This window comes from Bipolaris victoriae, assembly GCF_000527765.1.
Source record: "Bipolaris victoriae FI3 unplaced genomic scaffold scaffold_4, whole genome shotgun sequence".
NCBI classification, from domain to species: Eukaryota; Fungi; Ascomycota; class Dothideomycetes; order Pleosporales; family Pleosporaceae; genus Bipolaris; species Bipolaris victoriae.
The window spans coordinates 411,234-427,552 of record NW_014575388.1 but is presented as its reverse complement, the minus strand read 5'-3'; the positions used below and the strand labels follow the sequence as shown (position 1 = coordinate 427,552).

At 52.7% G+C, this 16,319-nt stretch overlaps 3 protein-coding genes across 3 annotated transcripts; 1 reads left to right on the top strand and 2 right to left on the bottom strand.

Moving 5' to 3' along the window:
- Positions 1–127: 127 nt before the first annotated feature.
- On the bottom strand, positions 128–980 carry COCVIDRAFT_22393 (hypothetical protein; the record flags this gene model as incomplete). Its single annotated transcript, XM_014706204.1, has 5 exons — positions 128–241; positions 312–648; positions 711–819; positions 881–891; positions 955–980. The coding sequence occupies 5 exons, from the start codon at positions 978–980 to the stop codon at positions 128–130; spliced, it is 597 nt and encodes a 198-aa protein (XP_014561690.1).
- Positions 981–4,950: 3,970 nt separating this feature from the next.
- Positions 4,951–11,525, bottom strand: COCVIDRAFT_86149 (hypothetical protein; the record flags this gene model as incomplete). The annotated part of the gene is made up of 3 exons (XM_014706315.1): positions 4,951–4,995; positions 5,050–11,197; positions 11,248–11,525. 3 exons carry the CDS (start codon positions 11,523–11,525, stop codon positions 4,951–4,953), a joined length of 6,471 nt encoding a protein of 2,156 aa, XP_014561801.1.
- A 2,772-nt stretch (positions 11,526–14,297) lies between these two features.
- On the top strand, positions 14,298–14,628 carry COCVIDRAFT_22391 (hypothetical protein; the record flags this gene model as incomplete). Its single annotated transcript, XM_014706203.1, has 2 exons — positions 14,298–14,548; positions 14,601–14,628. The coding sequence occupies 2 exons, from the start codon at positions 14,298–14,300 to the stop codon at positions 14,626–14,628; spliced, it is 279 nt and encodes a 92-aa protein (XP_014561689.1).
- Positions 14,629–16,319: the final 1,691 nt, after the last annotated feature.

The following is a 16,319-nucleotide window of genomic DNA, read 5'->3' as shown; positions in this document are numbered from 1 at the left end:
AAGCACGTTGAAGAAAAGGAAGGGCCGTGTTATATTTTTCATTTCGTCGTCTCATGCTGATGCTAACTTTTCATTCTCTCACCATACAATCTCAAGACTGGACATGAGAATGCGATCCCTCAGACTTTTAACCGTTAGGCGATCCACGCTTCTTCTCCTCTATCGACTCCCCACCTTCCCTCTCCTTCCTCCGCTGCGCAACATCCCAATTGTACACGCGCGCGAATGCAACCTCAAGCGTCTGCAAAACCTCATTAGCCACTCCCAACCCCCCATAACAAGCAAACTTCGTAATAAAAAACAACACATACCGTGATCTGCTCGCGCAAGAAATCCAAATCCTCCTCACAAGTGCTCAAGCTGTGTCGTGCCGTGGCCAACTTCGATTGCAGCAGCTCCTCCGCCTCGGGTATGGGATATGCAAGCATAACGTTTGCGCCGAGCCAGAGATACACTTCGTCTGTAGGCGGAACCTCTGCTTTCGCATAGAGCGTATCATTCAATTCGAACGTTGTCTCCAGCGGTTCAGCATCATCCTTTCGCGACTTGAGGAAGCGGACTGTCTCGAGTGTCTTTTGGATATCGGGGATCTTGTCTTTGAGACCAGCAGCTCGTCTTTGTGTATTTTGCTGCATGAATTGGTATTTTCTGGGGGGGTTTGGATGGATTAGATGGTGGGTTGGGGTATATGGGTATGAGTGCTGGCGTACGAGATCATCTCTTTGAAGTTGTTGATGGTGGATTCCACCTCGGAGCGGTCGGTCACATAGTCTTCTACTCGATCGATGAACGGAGCCACAGGGATGCCCCGCGGGTTTGCTGGAAGAGAGGCATTATGTCAGAGGGAGCTTGTGGTAGAGGGACGTATCGGTATACATACTCGCGGGCTCGCTGTTGCCATGTTAGCTCTCTTCGTATTCACTGGTGACATAGCAGCTCTGTATCGTTACTGACCTCCCGGCTTTAGCTACGTCCGCCATTGCGCCTTGGACTTGTAGACTTTAGCAATGCGCGTTGTTTGTTTCGCGCATCGGAAAAACTGCCCCGCCATGTCCGCTCTTGGCACCTAGTATATCTCCACCCCGCTTACCGTTTACTCTCCCCGCTCCACCCCCGACTCTATCTTCTCGCTTACTCAACGGGTCTTGCAAGGATTCTACCTGTACCTGTTTAGTCATGCTAAGCTAATTATACTACTGTGATCTCAACACTTGGCACCCTATATGCTGACCCTTGTAGTAGACATCCTACGCTACTAAACGCTGCGCACCCTAGGGAAGAGCGTCTCCACCCCATAGTAAGCATCAGGATTACATAAAGACTTTTCTCCGGAAATCCCTCAAGAAATCTCGGATCCTTTGATCTGTAGGATCATGACACGATGACAATGCCCTTGCAAGGACGCTATCTCTGAGGCGCTCACTTGCAATCAATGTCAATGCGGCCCCCCACGTATGTGGCTGACTGTTCTAGCATTCGAAGAACTGTAGGGCCATGCCCTATCCTGCATATGCTAACAGCCGATAGCCTAGCGCGAATAATGGGCTTGCCCATGCGCCCTATGGAGATAGTAACCGCGTCCCCGATCTTCGCATCATGGACTATCGAAGGCTACTGCAAGGCCGACGTGAGGTAGGATGTAAGCACATGTGCTGATGGCCCGCCTTCAGCCACGTTGAGAACCGATCCAATTGCGAATGAGTCCATTATCCTTGACCAGCCCGCCGACCTTTCTGTAACAAAACACGCCACAAAATTACTCATCACGGAAAAAAACGTCACCGGTTTTCCCGTGGTGGTTGCGATCAGCGGCTGCATCTGTGTCTTTCCCACCGCTTGAGGAATAGCTGTAGTTGACCTTGGCCCTGCACGTTCGGGCCTCCTCACTATTCTCCGAACATATCAGCTTGCGGCATCCTCGCCAACTGAACCTTCTGTAATCGCATTGGGCCCTGTCCTCATACCATGCCAAACACGGTCCAATCGTCAATCAGCCAGAATCCTATCACACACTTCTTGACTCAGCCTGCTACCGCCATCACACCAAGATAATTTCAGCCCCTGCGGATATACCCGGAGCGTTCCTATGTACGCGCCCTGTCTCAGATAATAATAGCAGACTCTGGTTCTCTGGTTCTGCATATGTGATCGTATCACCTTTTATTAGGAATGCGGTATAAAGAGTCTCTTGCATATGAATCACATGTAAACTAGTCCTTGCCGACCAGACTGTACTCTCCGTTATCCATTTTCGGAAAGCTGTCTTGCATAAGGCTAGACATTCGATATTGATCGACATGATGATCCGCGTATTCCTTCAGGCCTGCAGCATTCACAGCAGGACAACTGTCAAACGGGTTCTGGGGATCCCCACAATCAGGCCTTGGAGATGATCGGCGAATTCACTCCCTTGGGCTCCTTTACGACATCATTTGAATGATTCGTGAAAACCTCGGTCCTACCCGGCATCATGTTTGCGATGAAATGGCTGGGGAGTGAAGCTGTAAGGCGTCTCGTACTATGTTGTGCCACCTGCATGACGTGGCGCACCCTTGCTTGCGAGCTGAGCAGGGCGATGTGATAACCAAGCATACGAGTGTATACAGTGGAGCTTAAATGCGCCTAACGAGGCTATGTATCAGGCAACCCGAGGATACCGCTTAGGCCTTGTACGGTGACTTTGCTGTAAACGCAACTGCTTCCATGGTACCACTCTCTCGTACTAGAAACCGTTCAATCGGTGAGTACAACGACTCGTTGAGCTGACATGCGCTTGTTGAGCCTCGCTTCATATACCATGTTCTGAGAAATGGCCTGAGTGTGATGTGACACTAGTCGCCTTAAGTGTGACCGCATAGACGGATGTCTAGCGACATGGTTTACGAGGTCACGTGGTTAGCCTGTCGTCTGGAACGCAAGGCTGACCGGAAGCGCTGTGCGTTGCAGTGTTTGATCGGTAACTTCAAACCGAGCGCCCGGTGAAGGGTTTGTTGGAACCACACGGCTAAAATGTTTTGCCTGAACGACCCTGGGAAAGACAAATTGCAAATTCAAATAGGCGTTTAGACAGGTTCGGATTAAGAGCAGTGCGGTGCCGAAAATGCAAGTTATGGCCCGTAAATTGCTCATTCCAGTATCTTGAGACTACAATCTGTGGCGCAAAGTGGTGGCGAACAGGATACGCTTGCCATCGTTTGCATACGACAAAGTCCCTCAAGATTTCTCGTAGGATAAGGTTATACAACATAAAACCAAAAACCAGGGTGATTCCCGAACACTCGGCCCAAGAAGTAGACCCTGGGGTGGTTTGCCCGACAACCGAACTGCACTTCATCGGCATCGATACTCTGTCGCTCAAGCCCCTATATGCCGGTGTGATAACAAGCAAAACCCAAACCAGCATATTTCGCGAGAGTAATCTGCATACCAACCCAAAAACCTGGAGTAACGTTGCATACCGAACCCCGAACATAGCACCTACCACTTCCAGCACATGGAAACCAAGCACTACAGGTCCACAGATCTACTCCAGCATACAGCAAAGCAAGGATGATATCGCACACTCGTATCCCTCAATCTAAACCCAACACCATACGATCCGTCCCGCCCGTCCAAATGGGCCCTATTCCCGACGGACCGCATCTGCAGAGATGAACGCTGCATAGAAAAAAACCCTCACCTGTCCCGCACTTTACAGCATCACCACAAGAACCCCTTACCAGCTACACCTCAAGTCAAAAAAAGCCACAACAATCTAATCCCTTATAGCCGAAAAACACCTCCGACCCCGTCTTTTACCGGGCGGCACCCGGGTGATCCAAGCGACCCGAAACAAAACAAGCTTCTTCACTATATGTAGCCGCGCGTGCATCGTATCCATATCGCGGAGGACGGGTGATGTAGCAAGGAAAAAGGCAGGATTTCTGTATGGAATGTTTGAATATGCACGGGCATTTACCCGTTCGCTTGGGTTGGTAACGAGGGTACCTGCAGCCAGCTTCTTGGGGAAAGGAGGGCCCCTCATGCAATGCGGGGGGATTAGACTGGGCTGGGTAAATTGTAGATTTGCCGCGAGAGAAGGAGGAAGGAAGGAAGCGGGGAATGAAGATCATGGTGTTTCCATGAGGGCGGCGCTTCGGTGCGTGTAGTTGGTTGCTGGTGAGTATGTGTGTCCCGAGGACCTGGGGAGAGCCGGCCGGTTTGGCGGGATGGATGCCGTGTCTTGGTACGATCATGCAAATGTGTTGCGGGGAGAAAGAGGGTGTGGTAATGCTGTGTTCTGGATCTGGATATGGAGGTGGTTTAGATGAAGGCGTGGGGGTGCTGTGACACCATGATAGATTGAATCGCTGGCCACCGCGATAGAGTCTGGCAGGGTGTGCGAGAATCCGGGCAGCGGAGCCGAATGATACAATTGATTGACTATTCTGTGCAAGATAGACGAAAGGTTCGGTTACCGAAACGTGGTGTTGGAAATGAGCGCATGGGACACGGCATGAGTTGGAGCATGTTGTGTAAGGGCTCGCGAAGTAGACAGGTCTCCAACCAAAAGACGACCAAAGGCAGCAATCACATGGCACGAGACAACAAAGACCAGACTTTATGAAGTACCCTTGCATTGCGGAAGCCAAAACATTACGTACAAAGCGAGACTATCAATAATCATAACGGTGCGTGAACATAGGAAAGAACATAAGCCAATCAAGTCGTGTGCGGGAGTGTTGAATCAAAACCCAGAAAATCCAAGCCCCCAACGCCATCCAGTTAGGCCACCTCGCCAGAAACTTTATCGTGACCCCGAAACCTGCGCCATGTGATATCTTAAATGCCATACTGACAAAGAGTGAAGAAAATTCCAACGCCAACATCTCATTACTCAACACTTGAAACATAACGAGATGCATGCAATATGCGGTGATTACAATCGAGAACATGGAAGACACAAAGTCATCATAGCTTGAGACCTTGCTGGATGAGCTTTCCAAGCGTAACACCCTGGGAGATATGTTAGCATGATGTGAGAGGAATATGGATATCGAAGTGACTTACGTGATCACCCTTCATCATAGTGAAGTGGTTGCCACCCATGACAGCGTACTGGAAGTTCTCCTTGGGGAGAAGCTGGGCCCAACCGTTGTCGGAGAAATCAGTACGGTTGTTGAGAAGCCACTTCATGGGAGCTGGGTCCTCTCCCTCACCTGGGGGAGGGCGGGGGTCCTCAGGGTTAGGGCAGACACCATCTGTGCACCAGATGGCGAGGACAGGGGGAGCGATCTTGGGGTTCATGGGGGTTGGGTCGTAGTCCTTGAGGTTCTGAATGGCAGATGCGAAGTGAGGAAGGAGCCATGAAGGAGTACCGCCGGGTTTGCCAGTGCCAAGGAGACCAATCTGATCAAAGAAGATGTGAAGACGAGCGGGGAGAGGATCAAGAGCGACTGGGCAGGGAGCATCGATGAGGACGAGGCTCTCGACCTTTTCACCAGCGTTCACAAGTTGCTGAGCGACTTCGTATGCCATGACACCACCAGCAGACCATCCGCCAATGAGGTAAGGACCGGCTGGTTGACGACGCTTGATCTCGTTGAGGTAAAGACGGGAGACGCCCTCAACACCACAAGTCCATTTCTCAGGGCACTTCATGAATGGGCAGTTGAGTCCGTAGACAGCCATGCTAGGAGAGATGTTGGGGATGGAGATGTAGCTAGTCGCACTGCCGGAACCGTCGGGGACCAAGAAGAACTTCTTGGTGGCGGTCTTAGGGTTACCTTGGAGCAAGACAGAGGAGGCAGGAGGCAGGTTGGAGACATCGGGAAGCGAGGCGAGCTTCTTGTTCACCTCAGAGAGCTGAGGGGCCTTGGAGGAAGCCTTAGCGGCAGGCTTTGCAGCCTTGGGCTGAGGACGCATGCCAAGTGCAGTCTCGATGTCCTTGATTGTGACGTTGACAGTAAGGAAGTCGGCAGGAAGATCGCGACCAGTAGCCTCACGCATGGAACCAAGGATAGTGAGACTCATGAGGGAGTCCATGCCAATGTCGGTGAGGTCAAGGTCGTCGGTGATCTCAGAGACATCAACGCCCATCTCCTCAGCGACAAGCTTGCGGGCCAGGCTGGCACCGCCCTCAGTGGCAGCCGAGGGCTTGATGTCATCGTGGCCATCGTCGCTACCGGCGGAGCTGGCAGGGGTGCTGTCACTTTGACCGGCAGGCGCCTCGAAAGGAGTAGGTGCACCAGAAGGTTCGTCGGATGTGACCGAAGAGTCATCCTCGACGAGGGTAGCGCCATCAAACTGAGAGAAGTGCTTCTTCAGTTCACCAACAGTGGAGCAGTCGGTGAAGAGAGTGGAAGGAATGTCCATGTCGAGCTCCTCGCGGAACCTGGCAGAGATGGTGAGAGACAGAAGTGAGTCGACTCCGAGGTTCTCGAAAGCGGCCTCGTCAACGAGCTCAGACATGTCGACATCGATCTCTTGGGCGACAATGTTCATGACCTTTGAGGTGACACCAGCGGGAGCAGCAACCTTAACAACCTTGGCGGGCTTGGGAGCCTTCACTGCCTTGGGAACGGCTGCTTGGGTCTTGACGGGAGCAGCGGCAGGAAGAGCGTTGGGAGCAGGCTTAGCAACCGCCTTGGGAGCAGGAGCAGAAGCGGCCTTTCCAGCAGGGGGCATCATGATATTGAGAGCGCGGCGAGGAATGTTCTGGAACTTGAGACCCATAACCATACCAATGATCTCAGTGCCGTCCATGATGTAGACATCACCAACAGAGATGTTGCCAGGAGCAGGTTGCATGCGAACATAGGAGCGGTACTTCTTCTCGGGCGAAAGCTTACCGGCAATCTTGATGGATCCCCATCCGTGAGAGATGTAGACCGAGTTCTCAGAGTCAAGGTGGTCGGAGGCATTGACGATGAAGCCCGAAAGATGAGCAAGAGAGTCGATCCAGTATGGGGAGCAGAGGAATTCACCGTCAGCCTCGGTGGTCTGGAACTGAACCGAAGCAGTAGCCTCAGTTTGTTTACCATCGAGGATAACTTCTTCCATACCACGGTAGTTGTCGGCATAGGTAACAAGAGCCTTGAAGAGCTTGTAGGCCATTCCACGGAGAACCTTGTGGGCAGCACCAGTCGCAAGCTTCTGCTGGAGCATGTCGATCTGGGACTGTACCATGTACTGGATACGACCCCACTCCTCCTTCCAGGCGTTGACATCTTCGTACTTGACGATACCAACAGCATGCTCGGCGAGGATCTTGGAGCCATCAGCTGAGACAGTGCGGAAGGTGATCTTGACTTGGCTGGTTTCAAGGTCTGCGTTACCCTCAATCTGCAAGTGCTGGCCAGTGGCAGGAGGAGGGTACTGGGGGATGAGGGTCTTGGTAACCTCCATTGAGCAAACGTTGAGTCCCGGTGTTTCAGTACCAGGGCGAAGCTGCTGGTAGAGGTAATCGGCCACAGTCATCGCCTGATCAGCGTATAGGGAAGATGGGGTAAGAGGGGTACCGTTGACTTGGTGACCAGTGATAGTAGCCTTCAACTTGGGGTCGGAGAGGTCAGACTGAACAACAACAGTGCCAGAGTTGGCGTGGAGATCCTCGCGGACAATCTTGTGGCAAGAAGTTGTCGACAGCTTGGAAGGTGCCTCCTCGACCGGTGCCGCCTCGATAGCGCTGACTGCAGGGGCTGCCTGGAGAACCTCGCCCTTGGTAAGAGTCCAGTTGTTGTGGTAGTCCAACCAGTACTTCTTCGAGTCAAAGGCATAAGTAGGCAGAGTGTACATCTGGTGGGCATCGTTGAAAAGCCTGTGGTACTCGTTGAAGTCGATGTAGACACCAGCCAGGTAGAGGGTGGTCAGGGTGTTGGAGAGGGTCTTCCAGGGGTCCTCGTTGCGGCGGAGAGATCCAGCCGCGACGGGGGAACCGCCAAGGGAAGACTTGACCATTCCGCTGCAGACAGGGTGGGCACCAACCTCGAGCCAAGCAGTCTTAGCATCGAAGAGCTTCTGCTCCTGGCCGTTGGTCAGAGCAGCGCAGAAGTTAACAGTCTCACGGGCGTGACGAGCAAGGTAGTCGGGGCCAATGATGCCAGCCTCTACGATGATGTCGCCATTGAGGGGCGACATGACTGGGACAACAGGCTTGTTGAAGGTGACCGAGGCAGCGGCAGCCTTGAACTTCTCAAGAATAGGCTCAACCTGAGCAGAGTGGAAGGCGAATGGAACATTCAGCTTCGTCGACTTGAATCCCTTGGAAGCAAGAAGCTCGTTGGTTGAGTCGACAACATCAACGGTACCACAGAGGACAGTCTCTTCAGGGCCGTTCATGCAGGCAATCTCAGTCATCTTGTCGCCCAAGGTTGCCTTGATGGCCTCAACACTGCCCTTGACAGCGAGCATGCCATGAGTGTTGGCAGTGCACTCTTCCTCTAGGATCTGAGCACGGCGACCAACCAGGAGCACCATGTCGCTGGCGGAGATGACGCCAGCAACGTGGAGAGCCGCATACTCGCCAAGGCTGTGACCAATGACAGCGATGGGGCGAACACCCCAAGCACCCCACATGCGAGCGAGGGCAACTTGAATGCATGCCATACCGAGCTGGACAACCACTGGTGAAAGGGTAGCGACATCTGCGCCGGTCAAGAGCGGCAGAATCGAGGGAAGAGAGTGCAGACGAGCAAGCTTGTCTAGCTGGTCGATATCGTTCTTGAAAGTCTCAAGGTCCTCGTACAGCTTCTGACCGAGGCCAGTGTACTGCGAGCCCTGACCAGTGAAGGTAAAGGCAGTCTTGGTGGGGACCATGGGAAGAGGGCTGTAGGTGTCCTTGAGCTGAGCACGTAGGCCATCCTTGACCTTGGACATGTCAGAGACGCAGAAGGCAACGCGGTAGTTATGCTGGATGCGTCGAGCAGTAGTAGTGTATGCCAAGCTGGGAAGCGTGATGGATGGGTTCTCATCGACGAAATCGATCAAGTTGTTGATGTTCTTCTTCAGCGATGCGATGGACCTAGCACTGACGGTAACCATGTGCATGGTGCGGGGATCGACACCCTTGGGTTCCTCGGGAAGAGGGCCGTCCTCAAGGATGACAGCGGTGTTTCCACCAGCAGCAGAAAAGTTGTTCAAGAAGATCTTGCGCTTCTCCGCACCCTTGCGTGGCCAAGCAACCTGAGTGGTCTCGATGTGCACGTTGCGCTGTGCAAGATCCTTGGGGAAGGTCTTGTTCATGACACCCTTGATACCCACGTTGGCAGGAATAGCGTTCTTCTTCATCATCATCAAGACCTTGACGAGAGAGTTGATACCAGAAGCAGCTTCACCGTGTCCAATGTTGGCTTTGATGGCACCCAAGTGCAGAGTCTGCTCGGGGGTACGCTGGCGGTGGCGAGGAGCAAAGGCGTTGGTGACTGAGGTCATCTCAATTCCATCACCGGCCTGAGTACCAGTGCCGTGCATCTCCACGTAGCTAATCTCATGAGCATCAACACCGGCGTTGGAGAGGACCTTGTTGTAGAGGTACTCTTGAGCACCAGCGTGAGGGTGGGTGATGGAAACGGCCTCGGCACTGTGGTTGGTGGCAGCGCCAAGGATGCAACCAAGGATGTTGTCCTTGTCAGCAATGGCATCCTCGTAACGCTTGAGGACGACGGAACCACAACCGTCACCACGGCAGTAACCATCAGCATCGTTGTCATAAGTCTTGCAACTTCCAGTCTTGGACAAGAACTGGCCCTTGCTAAGACCGGAGAAAATGTCCGGATTAGTCAGGACATTGAGGCCACCGGCGCAAGCAGTATCACAGTCACCAGCCCAGAGGGAAGTGCAGGCCAGCTGGATAGCAGCAAGCGAAGAAGAGCAAGCAGTGTCCACACTGTAGGATGGACCGGAGAACTTGAAGTAGTAGTTGATGCGACCGGGCGCGAACGCCCTCACACCACCCGTGATGAAGTAGGTGTCGATGTTCTCTGCAGCGTTGATCTCACGCCAATCGTCGGAAGTCTGACCGTAGAAGGTACCAATGCGCTCGAGTTTGGTCGAGGGAGTACGGTTTGGTACGTATCCAGACATTTCGAGGGCTTCGTAGGCAGTTGTGAGGGCTAGACGACCCATGGGATCAGTCTGGGCAGCCTCACGGGGAGACATGTTGAAAAAGCGGGGGTCGAATAGACCAGGCTCGTCGATGAAGCAGCCGTAAGGGGTGTGACTCTTGTTCTTGCCCTTGCCTGAGGGGTCGCAGTGGGCTTTTGCGTCGAAACGGTCTGCAGGGACTTCGCGATGGACATCCAGACCGCGCTCGAGAAGATCCCAGAGCGCCTCAGGGTTGGCAGCACCGGGGAAACGACCAGACATACCAACAATGGCAATCTTGTCGTTCTGTGTACGGCCACGGCTATCATGCTCGGATGGCACCCAGGCAGACTGGTCGCGGACGGTGATGGCTGATTGGCCACCATTCTTCAGCGCGGATGCAAGGCTGTTGGTAATGGATGTTACACCGAATGCGGAGACAGAGCACTGTGCATTGGATGCAGAGGTGACCTGAGAGACGACCTCGGAAAGGAGGCTGTCCCATCTCACAGGCTCCACAAGCATCTCATGAAGAGCAGTTCGGACCAACTCCAGAGTGTTGGTGGCAGTCTGGCATTTTCCGGTGGCTGCCGAGTGGACGAGGGCGACAGGGCGGAATTGCTGCAGATGCCTGATGGCGTCCTTGTCGAGGATACGGTCGATTTCTGTCTGAGCATACAGGTGAGATGCATGGTAGGGCGCATATACGGGGATGGCAACACGAGCACTGGACTTGAAGGCCTCCTTCTCGAGAAGGCGCTTCGTGGTAGCAGGCGGGCCGCTGATGGTTAGCGCCATTGTGCTAACGGCGCTAATGTAGGCCTGAGCCAGGGTCGGGATCTTTTGCTCCTCGTGGAATGCAGCGATGGCGTCCTTGGCAGCATCTTCAGAAATGTTGGTCACGATAGTGGACCACGAATCTCTGGAGGCAGAAGATTGCTCGAGTGCCTCTTTGGCTGCACCAACGCAGGTACCTGCGCGGAAAGCAACCCGGACGGCTTCGGTCGCGAGTGGGAGAAGCTCACTCAGTGACCTGGCAGATGCAACAACAGAACCTGCAAGGAGACCGGTGCAAAGACCGACGACTCGGGTGTTTGATGGGTTTGGAAGCTGTGTTGGGTTCTCGGCAAAGTATCTGAAAGGTCAGCAGGACACTTGACAAGCACATGAAGAAAAAAGGCTCACCCAATGTAGTGCGCCAACTGCGCAATGGTAACCATACAACTCTCAATCTCAGGGATTTTCAGTCCCTTGGCGTAGTATGCTTCCACAAGATCCCATGTTGTCAGGAAGTTGGGGATTTGGTCTCGCTGTGTTCGTGGCAGCTTTTGCACCTCTTCGCGAATCACAACACTGATCCGGTCGAGAAAGGTTGTCAGGGTCGCATTGTTCTTCCAGGTGCAAGCCTTCCGCAGGAGCGGGTACTGGTCGGCGGTTTGGTCTCCGAAGATGAGGACATCCATTTTAGCAAAGGGTATAAAAGAAGAATTATAAAAAAAGATGGAAAGATGCAGTAATTCGGTGCCGAAAAAGGCAGAGTAACCTCGATGATGTATTTAGGAGGTGAAAGGGGTGGGCTTCCAAAGTTAATGGAAGGGTAGTTGGTGATATTTGAAAGCGAAGAGCTCCAGTGTCTTATGACTTAGGCACTTGATGCAAGGGTAATGGCCCAAGAAACTGGAGGAGGAATGGTGGGATAGAAAGGTATCTGGGTCTGGAGGTACTCGTATATGTATGTGATCAGCCTGGAATGATAGGCGTAAGATGTCAAGAAGGTGGTCAGGGCGTGGATCGCGCGATGACAAGCACAGTGCGTGCCGGATCTGTTACAACCCATGTATTGCGGAGCGAAGTACTGCAGAAACGTATTGACGTGAGAATCAGTGTGGCCCGCGGACCACTTCCCTTCCTGGATAGTACACCATAATTCCGAGGATTGATGGCGTGCAGATGCCGGCTGTGCGTCCGAGTAAGCTCGCATGCCTATTGATAGATGGCGCGCTAGACGTGGAGACCAGCGGCTGAGATATGCAGCCAATGCATTGCGGATGATAGTACTTAGAGATGAGACGTGGGGACGTGAGAAGCGAGGGCGCTGTCTCAACTCTGGTCTAGTGGCTCGGATCCCCTCCCAAAGGCCGGGGTGGATAGACGTCGAGTCCGTGTGCTCTACTATCAATTACAGCATCTTCCAGGCAAATTTAGGCTTAGATCTATGCAGTCAGGAAGAATCCATTCTGGTAAAGTGTGCATGCTGGAGCTGCTTGAAGTGAACCCTGTACACATGTGGAAGACTAGTGGGTACAGGCATCACAGTACAGGACCTCCGGGCAAACCGAGGCCCTCGTGGCAGTTCCGTGACACAAGAATGTGGGTGCTATATTCTTCGGGTCAACAGCTTGTCGTACCGAAGTGTTCCAGATAGCATGTAGGTACTATGGGGCGGATGGTGAGGTTGACGAGTCAATCAAGACCTGGTAAATCATCCGGTGAGCGATCAGAAACGCTGCCGGATCTCTGTCAGCGGTTCCATTGCCACGTATCGAGTACTATGATGCTACAGCGTTGTTGGCTTTGACCAAGCTTCTGGAGCCCCCGCTCGGACTTATGGCTGGGTGAGCACGCTGGCTGGGAGGTTCAGCATGAGGCATAGCGTACGTCTCGGAATGCCTGGAGCTCGGCGTCTCCTAATGATCATCAGAGCGCCAGCTCATCGGGTCGCCTACTTTGGGTTGGTCTGAAAACAAGCATAAGGAAAGCAAGCATTGCTTTGGGTGGATGGTTGATGTGGATATTCGAGCATCCAAGCGCCCAAAGCCACCAGCCATGGGAAGCGCGCCGTTGAGACGCTCATCTACGCCCGCCTAACGTTTGCCAGGCGTCAATCGTGGCTACTCAAAGGCTGAGCAAGCTTGTCATTTCTGTGAATAGTTACAGTCAGCCATGCCCCATTTCACGGCTTCCCCAATACCGACGCCACAGGCGGTACTCCGGGCTTACGACGGGAGTAGCATATCTAAAACTGATAGGCTAAGTCGAGGAACGCCTGACGATAGATACGGGCTTGCATCGCTTGTTCCTGTGGGGCGTAAGGTCCTGAATAGTGGGCGAAACCAATCGCCTACGGCCTTGGACGGTCATGGTAAGGATGAGTACAGGGCCAGACGTGCTGATGGACCGTTTTTTTGTCCCATATCTCGACATATACACAATCTAGAATCCAAGCACCGTAGAGCTGGCATGCGGGGGACAGTGCGGGTGGTGGTGCTCGTGGTGGGGTGTATTTGTGATTACGAGGTGACGTTCATTACGGAGAGCGGAGAACCGAATAAGCAATGGGAAAATGATCGACAAGCTTTCTGCCATCTGCCACCGCCCGTCAACCCTATGCCTACGACCCAGCCACACACGGCACATGACACCCAACCTTGGAAACAGAACAGCGCCTTGTCCCTGACAGCATCAAGCAGATTACATCAACATGGGAAACACTGCCTGCGTGCCCTCAGAATAGCAACTCAGTCTACAACACCGTGTTTTACGAACACAGTCGAAACGGCCCACACCAAGTGTCAGGGCAGTGGTACGTAGTGGTGGCGCCACCACTCGCGTAGTCGCCAGGGCGCAAAGGCAAAAACTCCTGGCATGCATTGTAGGAACCCTGAAATGGTTCGTCTCGACACATGTTTCACCCCTCGTATCCACCCCCCAATCTCGAAGGATGCTCCCAAAAAAATCACCGCGTGCGTCTGATACCACATCGGACCCCGAATGCGGTGAGGACAGCCACGAGATTCGAGTTTCCCATGTGTACATGGGCGCGGTCCATGCCCCTTTCTGCACTCTGTTTGCTTTTCTCGAGCCTTTTACTTGGTTTTTGATGTCAGCCTCTCTAGTCTCCGCACGCTTGTGTTTTCTCCAAATTAGGATATACCTGCGTGTGCCACACTTCCCCGAGCCTCTAACTCTTTACGCCCAAGTGCCTTGTGCTCCTGGATCTTGCTCTTTCTGGAAGTCGACATCCATTGACGCTGGATCGCACTATAAAGTCACGGGACATTCTTTTTCCAACAACGCATACACTGGCGTCAGTCTGGGGGTAAATTAGTCGCCGACTCGCTACCTTATCACCAAGTCTTCAAGCCAGATTGTCCCAACACTTGGCAAATCTTCAGGCATGTGATAATGCCTATAGGCTAATGGTCAATCAAAATAGCCACTTCGTCAGACGTAACATGGAAGTCATTGCACGGATGAGCCAGTACAAGCAAGGCGATATGCTCGCATCAGCTGTACCATCAGCCCCTCTCCATGACAAGTCACTCATCCGGGGACATTCTGCGGCCTATGAACAATATCTCCTCCTTAGCATATGTCATCCTTCTCCACAGTACACTCTACAACCACTGTCATCGCCAATGTCCCAAGTCTTTTGCTTGTGCACGGTGCGTAATGTAGCTGCAGTCCAGCGTGGCGAACATGCACGGTAAGTCTTCCGCATGGACGCCGGGACTGACGGTATACAGATTCTAGTCCAGCCCCTTGATGCTTTATGCGGGCTGCTAGATGGCACAAATCGCCTTGCGGGAATTCTGGCTTAGCAGCTAACAATGCAAAATGCGGGCATTGACCACTGGGAATAGAGCCGCTGCCGTAGAGTTGTATCTCTTCAGCCCCATTTCACTCCACTCAAAAGCCTCAATGCCTAGGCGATCGAGCCACTCGGATCAGTCAAATCATCTGCTGGGGTTCCTTGGGATGTGGCACCAGTAGGGCGGGCATATCTACGACATTGCCTTGAACGTTCCATCAGCCAAGCCGAGTGGACGGCGCCCAAGGTTTCTTCGTATTTAGCCCGAACGTATGGTCGTACCCGGCTCTCGGATCCCTCTACAGATGTCTTGGATAAGATTGACACCTGAATTGCGCAATGGGCTGAAGGTTTTCCAGGGTCCGCATTAATCGGATGTCCGAAGTTCGCCTGGAGACTTTTTGATCCTGCAAGTTTGCAACAAGCAACACAAACCTCACGGATCACATCCGCCCTTGGCCTTGTACGCACTTTGGGACCGCGACAAGAGTTTGCATGATCGCTTTGCGCTATCATCTCCATGGCGTCACCCCCGTGCTTAGACCACTTTTATAATTTCTCAACACAAAACATGTCTTGCACACGGATAAGCATCGGGTCTAGTAACTCCTCAGCAACGGGCCGCAACAAATGACATGAGCGGGCCGAGTGACAACGGTAAATATCGATGATGCTCGCATCTAGAATGTCGCTAAGCGCTCCTCTGGCGTCCAAGCAGATGGTTCGCTGGCGACGAATCCCGTCCCACGGTTTTCCATGGCAACGGGACGGAACGTTGTTCAGAAGATTGGATAGCTACCCACTATGGGAAAGTGTGCCATGCACAATATATTGGCATGTTAGCACGAGCACGATTTGCGATTTGGATCTCGCATAGGGCATCTTTTCTCTGAACGTTTGTTCGCAGTTGAGGGGCGGAGGAGCCTGCGGAGCCTTGTTCCGCACGATTTAGCACAGACACCCCACGCATGAGAGATGTCCTGATGGTAAGTGGATCCAGCGCAATCCAAGTCGCACGTTTTAGCGCCCCAATGCTCCAATTGGAAATCCGCTCGTTGCGGCTAAACGGATCGCCCCTTAGTCTGCCAGGCCTTAATTGGGGGGCATCAAACGGCTGCTTGGCAGCTCGGACTAGCGCGGGCGTCCGCGCCGAACCGTCGTAGGAATGCCGATTCCATATGACATGACATGTCGGTGTCAAGAGGAATGGGTAGGAATAATCGCCGAGTAAGTCTGTTAATGATCCTTCCGGAGTTGTTTCTAAGATAGAACGGTGCTGCAGTAATCCCCGTAGCCCTGTTGTTATGCAAAGATGATGTGGGATGGCAGTAGTTAGTTTTGAAACAGCCTTCTGTACTACTACATGCAGGCCCATTGTCTTCTCTTGCGACCCTTGGGTCAGAGGTCTGTAGTCATAGCTAGGCTTCAGCTGACACGTATTATGATGTGCGTAGAAGATGCAAGGTGTTCCGTCGTGCACTACGGATACCTTGATTTCCAGTCGTCATTCCTATTGCATTTGTGCGATTGTTTCGTGCAGCAAAAATCTTACGTAATATTGATACAGAATAGATCACTGTAGTATGAAAAGAGGATACCGTTCTTTTGTAAAGAAAAGGCTCGCAAAATTACAATGGATAAAAAATATGTGATTAATCAAGTAGGT